The 10,025-nt window shown below is 38.8% G+C and overlaps 1 protein-coding gene across 1 annotated transcript; it reads left to right on the top strand.

Moving 5' to 3' along the window:
* The first annotated feature begins 185 nt into the window (after positions 1–185).
* On the top strand, positions 186–3,149 carry otud6b (OTU deubiquitinase 6B). The gene is made up of 8 exons (XM_054763494.1): positions 186–439; positions 591–739; positions 807–914; positions 1,012–1,212; positions 1,272–1,386; positions 1,461–1,522; positions 2,702–2,808; positions 2,894–3,149. The coding sequence occupies exons 1-8, from the start codon at positions 364–366 to the stop codon at positions 2,976–2,978; spliced, it is 903 nt and encodes a 300-aa protein (XP_054619469.1). The 5' UTR covers positions 186–363; the 3' UTR covers positions 2,979–3,149.
* The last annotated feature ends 6,876 nt before the right edge of the window (positions 3,150–10,025 follow it).

Genomic DNA, 10,025 nt, shown 5'->3' with positions numbered 1-10,025 from the left:
AACTATGGGAAAACATAAGTTAGGGAAGATTATATTTTGTACACACGAATAGGGGATCAAAATCAGCTAGTTTATGCTGATTTCTATAAACACGTCCTTTACTCTTTGATTTAAATCCAACTGCACCTACTGTACTGTTTTGTCTTGGCGTCAGTTACACACTACCCGGCCAGCAGAGGCGCTGTGACCACTCTACTGCTGCTAGGAAGCGACGAAGACGATCCTAGCGCCTCCGGAAGAGGCCACAACAGCAACACGTTTTATTCACTGACTCTTGCTTGTCAGTTATGGGATAATTTTTTTAAAAACTTAGTAATATGATATGTAGTGTTATTATTAACAACATAAATTAGCGTCTTAATCATGGAAGAGGGGGCAGCGGACACGCCGGAGGAGACCTTGCTAAAGCAGCATCGTAGGGAGAAGAAGGACCTGCAAGGTAAGAAATATTATGTCATTTGGAGATTTACTGGAATAAGTCAACAATTGCGGTTGTAGTTTGCAGTCGTGTCTCGTATTAATATTTTAGCTACACCTGGTTGTAAACAGTTGTGAGTATGGTGCAGTGCAGTCAATTGTCATTTTTCTAGCCAAAATCCAGAGTATGAAGAACGCTGTTCCCAAAAATGACAAAAAGAGGAGGAAACAGATGACAGAGGAGATTGCCAAGATGGAGGCTGACCTCAACCAGAAACATGACGAGGCACTGAGGCAGCTCAAAGCAACAACAGACACAAAGGTACACTGTTTACAAAAACATCTTCCGTTACGACTCACTTGATGCTCTTCTTATTTGATTTGAGAAGGTGGAGCAGGTGATGAATGGAGTGGAGGTGATGAAGGTGGAGGTTGGGGAGGAGGAGGAGGAAGAAGAGGTTAAACAGCCTCGTGTCACCAAAGCCCAGAAGAGAAGGGTGAGCTGAAGGTTGTAGTTGAAGTCTGGAATGAATGAGAAGACGTTGGTTGATTGTACTGTTCCGTGCCGTGCCGTGCCGTGCCGTGCTGTGCCAGGACAAGAAGGCGGCCCAGGAGAGGGAGCGTGAGAGCAGAATCGCCGAGGCCGAGGTGCAGAACCTGCAGGGCGTCCGCCACCAGGAGGGCCTCAAGCTGGCGCAGAAGCTCTCGCAGCGAGGTCTTCAGATCAAGGAGATATCCACCGACGGCCACTGCATGTACCGCGCCGTGCAGGATCAGCTGGCAAGACGATGCAAGGTACCACTTACACATTTCTACCATCTCATTGCCATCTCATGGTCATCTTTGGGTTCCAGCCTGAGCTGAGTGTGAAAGACCTGCGGTGTCGCACAGCGGCGCACATGAGGAGCCACGCCGACGACTTCCTGCCTTTCCTCAGCAACGCCGACACGGGGGACGTGTACACGGCAGGTATCATCGTGCAGCTAACAGTCCCAGAGAAAGGTTGTACTGTGTATGAGTATTCATGTTTCTGAATGTTGTAGATGAGTTTGAGAAGTACTGCAGTGATGTGGAGCACACAGCAGCTTGGGGCGGCCAGCTGGAAGTGAGTCCGTTATTCATACTAAAACTTCTTCTTTTCTTTTTTTGCACACGCTTTTCTGCACTTTTGGATTCGTGTTTGCTGTCAGAAATGTGTTTTTTTTGTGTTCTATCATATTTTAATGTAACATAGCATTATTTCATATTATGCAGTATTTTAAATCGAAGTTTGTGGTGTCATTTGAATGATTATTGTATTGATTAGTTATTTCCTTATTGTCAATATAAAGAAACTATGTTAGTACAAAAAATATGATTTATATTATTATCACATATATCAAATGTAATCATTTTTATTTTTTTAATTAACAATGGCGTTATTAGTGTTTATAATAATATAATAATAATAATAATAAAATAATAAAATAATAATAATTCCAGACTGTAATAATATATTTATTTTTATTCACAATAGGTAATATCAATTAAATATATATTTTATATTATTATTTATTATATATTATGTTATTTATCACATATATAAATATATATATATAGTAATTATTACAATAGTCTTGAACAAATGTATTTTTTTCTGAAAACCTACCTAAATAATAATAACAATAAATACAATACAAGTAATATTAATAGTAGTAATAATAATCATAAAATACATTTATTGACATGTATTGTATTGCATGCCCCATTATTATTTTCTAACAAATGTTATCTTGCCACCACACCAACAATAAGTAATCGAAAAGTTTGGGAAAACCTACCTAAATAATAATAATTGTAAATAATAGATAATAATAATAATAATTGCCTGCATGTTTTTCCGATGTGTTTTAGGAAGGTGTAACTTATAAAATATATATTTGAATTATTGTATCACCACAACATAAGTGGTTGAACAGGTATACATTTTACAATATAAATAATAAGAATAATAATGATGTGAATAATACGTATAAATTGTGCTCTATAAATAAACTTGCCTTGCCTAATAATAATAAGAATAATGATATTTTACCACAACAACAATAATGTTCATTCACTCTATTTCTTTTTTCTGGAAGTTTGTAGGAAACCCTACCTTATAGAAATGTATGATATCATTTCATTTCTGGTATTATTTCACCAGAGCAGCAATCAGAGAACAGCTGAGTTTGGCACACGCTACCTTTATATTTCAAATCATGTAAAAAGATGAGTAGTATTATTATGAATTGTGCTTAAACAGCTGCAAGCGATGACGAAGGTTCTTCAGCTGCCAATCGACATCATTCAGGCCGATTCCCCGACTATCAAAATCGGGGAGGACATCGGCGGCGACGCCATCACTCTGGTGTAAGAACACACACTCAGCTTTCAATGTTTACGTTGCTACGGCGCGGAAATGACACACGTGTTGTTACTCTTTGTGGCGTTGCAGGTACATGCGCCACGCCTATGGACTGGGAGAGCACTACAACTCCGTGGAGCAGCTGAAGGAGCCCCCCAACGCTCACACCACCTGAGAAGAAAATAAGGAACATGAAACAGAACCAACATAGTGCAGTTTTTGGGTCATAAAGCGCATTTGTGACATCATTTTGTTCCGTACATGTGAAGTGGTCCCACATAAAGGATGGAAGCGCTGTCCTGTCACTCAACGAGGAGGAAATGGCAGCCTTTTCAATCATAGCAACCTGAAATAAAGTACTGTTCATTCATTATCGTTCCCATTAGAACTTTATTAATAATCAGTGAATCAGCCTTTAGTGTGACCTTTCAAAAAAAAAAAAAAAAGCAATTCTTGTGCGTTTAGTGGTTTAGACCAGAGCAGCCGCATACAGAGAGCTGTTCCTAATATTTTTATAACTATTTTTTAGCTCTAAAGTGGAACTTGTAACACACTTCTTGCCATTCATTTGTGCAAAATTACATGTGTTGCTACTCTTCTACCACTGGATGGCAGCAAATACACTGAAACGTCCTGTAATGAGTGAATTTACAAAGGTCTGCAAAAACTCAACATATATTGCGATATAATTTAGTATTTTAGCATAAAACGAATATTAACACTGAAAAAACATTTCCATAATTAGATGGCTATGTTGCAATTATAATTGCAACATAACCCATTATGGAAAAGCACTGCTCGCAGGACATTGAGCTGCTGATGGTGAAATGCAGACCTTTTTATTTGCCTCGTGAGTTTAGCGCTGTGTATTTAACTGCTGTTTACATCCCACCACGAGCTAACACTGCTAATGCACTAGGCCTCCTGCATGACATCATTGATAAACACGAGACCAAACACCCAGACGCTGTATTTATTATATCTGGCGATTTCAACCACTGTAACCTCAGGACTGTCCTCCCCAAATATTACCAGCATGTGAGCTTTCCCACGAGGGAAAATAACATCCTGGACCAAGTCTACTGCAACATGAAAGGTGCTTTGAAGGCTGTTCCAAGACCCCACTTTGGAAAGGCTGACCACATCTCTATATTCCTTTATCCAACATACAGACAACTTCTTAAACAAGCTCCCCCTGTAAGTACAGCAGTTAGTGTGGAATGAAGAAACTGATCAAGTACTTCAGGACTGCTTTGGCTGCACAAACTGGGATGTGTTTAAAACTGCAGCGGGGAGGGAAGATTGTACTGTTGATTTGGATGAATATGCTTCTGCTGTTACTGGCTACATTAGCACATGCATAGAGACTGTTACCACCACCAAGTATTACAGAAAATACCCTAACCAAAAACAGTGGATGAACTGTGATGTAAGGGCTAAGCTACGTGCTCGTTCGACTGCATTTGTCATGGCCACCGCTGATGACTACAAAAAGGCCAGATATGACCTGAGGAGGTCCATACAAGAGGCCAAAAGACAGTACAGACAGAAGCTGGAGGGCTACTATTCCACCTCAGACCCTCGGCGCATGTGGGCGGGGCTCCAGCACATCACAGACTATCGACAGCGGAGTAGCGTAGCCACGTCCAGCCAAACAACACTTCCAGATGAGCTGAACGAGTTCTATGCCCGCTTTGACACCCAAACTCCTGATGAGCAGAGAGGGTGGCTGAACCTGGGGAGCACACAGGACTCACCTCTCATGATGACATCAGCTGATGTGCGCAGGGTTCTGAACAAAACAAACCCACGAAAAGCAGCAGGCCCAGACAACATCTCAGGACGTGCACTTCGGGTTTGCTCATCAGAGCTAGCTGATGTGCTTGCTGACATATTTAACCTGTCGCTTGCACAAGCATCTGTACTGACCTGCTTTAAGTCCACCACCATAGTGCCCGTACCCAAGAAGAGCAACGTGACCTGCTTGAATGACTATCGCCCTATAGCACTCACTCCTATTGTTATGAAGTGCTTTGAAAGAATAGTCATGACCCACATCAAAAAGAGCATCCCGGCGGCAACTGTGGACCCTCTACAGTTTGCTAATCGCCAGAACCGGTCCACGGATGATGCAGTCAACACTGCCATCCACACAGCCCTTTCTCACCTACAGGGCCAGGACACATACGTCAGAATGCTATTTATAGACTATAGCTCTGCTTTTAATACAGTCAGCCCCCACAAACTCACAGATAAGCTCCTCACACTTGGCCTATCTCCCTCCCTCTGTAACTGGGTGTTTAACTTTCTCACAGGCAGGCCCCAGTCAGTCAGAGTCCACAATCGCACATCCAGCTCAAGAATTGTGAGCACTGGGACCCCACAGGGGTGTGTGCTGAGTCCACTCCTCTACACGCTCTTCACCTACGATTGCGTGGCCTCCCAGAACAACACCAGCATCATTAAATTTGCGGATGACACTACAGTCATCGGACTGATCACTGGTGGTGTTGAAACATCATACAGAAGAGAGGTGGCGGACCTCATAGCTTGGTGTCGTGATAACAATCTCTCTTCTCAATACAGATAAGACCAAAGAGATGATCATCGACCCAAGAACAAGGGAAAAGGAGCCGCATAGACCCCTGTTTATTGATGAGACTGAGGTGGAGAGGGTGAAAACCTTCAAGTTCCTTGGCACACACATCAGCGAGGACCTCACCTGGTCTCACAACACCCAACAAATTCTGAAGAAGTCCCAAAGGAGACTGTACTTCCTGAGGAGACTGAGGAAATTTGGCATGTCCACCACAATCCTGAGTTGCTTCTACAGATGCACTATGGAAAGTGTCCTTACCGCCTCCATCACTGTTTGGTACGGTAACTGTACAACACGTGATAGGAAGGCACTCCAGCGGGTGATCAAGACCTCACAGAACATTGTTGGGGCAGCCCTCCCCTCACTGCAAGACATTTATAAAACTAGAGTCCTACGAAGAACACACAACCTCATCAAGGACAGCACACATCCACAACACTCATTATTCACACTCCTACCGTCAGGCAGACGCTACAGGAGTTTGAAGTCCAGGACCACAAGGCTGGCAAACAGCTTTTACCCACAGGCCATCAGGCTTCTCAACGAAGCACTCAGACACGCCACACGCAACACACACTCATAGCACTTTATTTATTTATTTATTTATTTGTATTATTTACTTGTATTAATGTCTCTTCTGTTGTTGTTGCTTAATTTCTTGGTATTTATGTATATGTGTTTATGTTTCTTATGTTCTTATTCTTTCTTGTGTTTTTCTTTCTTTTCTTGGGAGAATGAACAGAATAAGATTTTCATTGCATAGTATAACTGCTGTTTTACCATGCACATGACAATAAAACTCTCTTGAATCTTGAATCTTGAATCTTATTTTCTCGTGGGATAGTGCAGGAATTTGCACTGTATCTACTACAGTTCTCTACAGTCTCTGATATTATCGCCCCCTACTATATTGCGTTTTTTCAGAAACGAATGAATAAATGGTCGCCATTTTGTGGTAGACTGTGGTCTATACTCAAAAGATTAAAATACAAGTGATATGTAGTATTCTGGTCACTTCTGAAGTCAAGTCTAAAGTTAGGAAGAAATAAATTCCAGGCCAACTGGTTAGCTTGCTAGCTAGCAGCCGTCTCGAGTCCCTGCAGCATAAGAGTTGAGCAATGTGTTGTAAACAATGAATAATAGGAGTGTAAAGGTGACTCTGGCCATGTTATTACATGTCTAAAGGGCTCTTGATGAAATTAAAGCGTAGTTTCCTCTGTATTTTCTATGCTCGACCACAATATGCCATTTATTAACATTGAATCCTGTATTACAGAAATTCATTTATCGTGGTCAGGTCTGGAACCAATTAACAGCTATAAACGAGGGACGACTGGATTTATTTTTATTTGCATATATTAAAAAAAATCATATTTAGCTATGAAGTGTAACTTCTGGCATTGGACTCGTAAATACTTGATACTTTTCTACCACTAGATGGCAGCAAATACACACGGAAACGTCCTGGAATGACTTTCTATTTCCAGAAATGAGCCGCCGTTGGCGATGCTGTAATTGTAATCATAATACACGAAGTCCCCTACTAACGAACATCCGACGCGCAAACACTCGTAGATACGAACACAAGCCGACTGGTCTATTTTTTTTATGATTTTTAAAAAAAATTGCCATATTTTGTCATTTAAATTTTTTCGAAATACAAGGGCGCTATTTTTATACGAATGGTCGCCGCTACGAATGGTGGGTAGCATCATCCCTTCCTACTGCATCCAAACTCATATTTACATACATACACATATACTGTATATGTATACACGTACATGTAGTACCTATATCATTGCTAATGTTACCTTTTCCACTACTTAAGAACGATTCGACTTAAGAACGGTCGTCTGGAACCAATTGTGTTCGTTAGTTGGGGACTTAGTGTAACACGTATTTTATTCTCTCTTTGGATACAGCATGTATCTTTTTTTTTTTTTTTTTTTTTTTTTTTTTAGAAAAAGAAACTATTTTTTTAAAATGTACATCCTTTGTTCACCATAGTTGCATTTGGACTCTCAATGAGTCCGTACACGAGTTAATGGCTTGCACTCTTCTACCACTAGATGGCAGCAAATACACACCGAAACGTCCTAGTAACGCGTGAATTAAAAAGTTCATGAAAAAATATGTATTCTTATACAGATTTAAACTGAAAATGTATTACCAGAATTATTTAGCATGGCTATGTTGTTATTTTATATTTAGATTTTATAATTTTATGTATATGTGTGTATAAAAATCCAATCAATATATTGAGTTTATTTATTACTGTATAATGTTTTTATTACACTTATTTGTATTTTCTCATCGGACAATGCAGGATTTTTTTTTCTCTTTTAAGATTTTTAATATGAAATATTGTAGCAGCGTAACCCTGACGTCCTCCGACGAGCGAGCGAGCGAGCGAGAAATACGTGAGAAGTTCATTCCTTGCAAATTCATTTGCCATCCACGCCTCACGAGCTCGCAGCGCTCGAGAGCCGAACTGCTGCTGCTGCTGCTGCTTCCTGAGCGAGGAGTGCAGGCCTCATGCATAAAACATCAGCTTTAATTGCAAAGCCAGAAACTAATGACTTTGGACTGGTTAACAGCAGGGGAGCCATACATCCAGCGCAAACTGAATGAAAAATCAGCTCGGAGGAGAGAGCGAAGGAAAAAAGGCTCGGCCTCTAATTGATGAATAATTGAAGCGGCGAGCTACGGGGCATAATTGTGACATTTTGTTTCAATCAATTTCCAAATGGTGTGGGGGCGCAAATGGAAGGCCGTGATGAGAGAGAGAGAGAGAGAGAGAGAGAGAGAGAGAGAGAGGGGCAGGAATGGACTTCGGGGTGGGGGGGCATGACATTTTTCATCATCTCATTCTTTCAGATTTCCTGTCAAGCTGATATTGAGCTGCTTTCTCACTGCAGCCGTCCATCGCCTTGATTCCAAACCGACGTACTTACGTCACTCTTCTTCTTCCGCATGGACAGCAGCAGCGTAGCGTGCGGCAGCGCGCGTGCCAGCGACGCCTTTCATGGGAAAAGACAACTTCATTCTTCCACGTGCACTTGTCTTCACAGTATTACCAATGTTTCCACGGACAACACGTACATTTGGAAAAATGTCACACAGTTAAGTTAAATTACGTTTTTGAAAAATATGATGACTTTTTTTGTCGTCAGTTTTCCTTTCAAAAAAATGCAACTTTATTCTCAGATTCTCACTTTTTTTTGTTGGTAGTATTAACATTTCTAGCGACTTTTTTTTTGTTGTATTACATTTTTTCCCCTGGAAAATAATTACGTTTTGGAAAAAGATATGATGCCTTTTTTGTTGTCACGATTTAAAAAATGTTCTTGTAAAAATACAACTTTATTCTTTTGTTGTCGCATTTTTTGCCTCTGTCGTATGAACTTTTTTGGTGGAAAATAATTACATTTTTGAAAAATATGACTACTTGTTTGTCGTCATGACATAAATTTGCACTTCTTTTGCGGTATTAACTTAAAAAAAACTTTTTTCTGATCGTATTAACGTTTTTTTTTCCTTGGAAAATCATTACGTTTTTGAAAAATATGGCTACTTTTTTACCTTATTCTCATATTCTCATATTTTTTCAAAGTTTTATAGTTTTTTTGGACTTGTTTTTCATCTTCAGTATTAACATTTTTTTGTGTGGAAAGTAATTACGTTTTTGAAAAACTTTTTTGTCATCGTGACATAACAAGTTTTCTTGTAGCCTCACTTTTTTTTATATTATTAACATTTTTTTTACTTGTTTTTGTAGTATTAACATTTTTTTTACTTATTTTTTGTAGTATTAACATTTTTTTCCAGAAAAATAATCCAGTCTAAAAAAAAATATGACTACTTTTTTGTTGTCATGACATAACCATTTTTCTTGTAAAAATCTTTTTGTGTAGCATTAATATTTTGTTCCTGGAATGTAATGATGTTTTTGGAAAATATGACTACTTTTTTCTCACATCATAACATAAGAACACTTTTTCTTGTAAAAATACAAATTTATTGTCATAGTCTCACATTTTTTCAAAGTATTAATTTTTTTTGGACTTGTTTTCCTTCTGTAGTATTTTTGAAAACTATTTTTTGACAAAACTTTTTCTTGTAAAAACTTAATTCTCATCATATTTGCGCTTTTTTTTTGTAGTATATACTTAAAAAAAACTTTTTAATTTCCTTTTTGAAAAATAAAAGTACTTGTTTGTCGTCATGACAATTTTTCTTGTAAAAATCCAACTTTATTCTATTTTTCCCCCATACTATTAACATGTTTTTTCTTGGAAAATAATGACATTTTTGGCTACCGGTACTCGTTTGTTGTCATAACAATTTTTCTTGTAAACATCCAACTTTATTCTCATATTCTCACTTTTTATTATAGTATTATATTTTTTGGACTGTGTAGTATGAACATTTATTTGTAGAAGAATAATTACCTTTGTGAAAAATATGCCTACTTTGTTGTCCTCATTGGGCTTTTGTTGTAGTATTTAATATTTTTTGCCTTTTTATTCCCCGCAGTATTAACATTGTTTTTTTTGGTAAATAATTCAGTTTTTGAAAAATATGACTAATACTTTGCCATCATAATCATTTTTCTTGTGAAAT

The sequence above is a fragment of the Dunckerocampus dactyliophorus genome, chromosome 20, assembly GCF_027744805.1.
Source record: "Dunckerocampus dactyliophorus isolate RoL2022-P2 chromosome 20, RoL_Ddac_1.1, whole genome shotgun sequence".
In the NCBI taxonomy this organism is placed as follows: domain Eukaryota; kingdom Metazoa; phylum Chordata; class Actinopteri; order Syngnathiformes; family Syngnathidae; genus Dunckerocampus; species Dunckerocampus dactyliophorus.
Note: the sequence above shows the minus strand (reverse complement) of the source record. Positions and strands in the feature narration are given on the sequence as shown.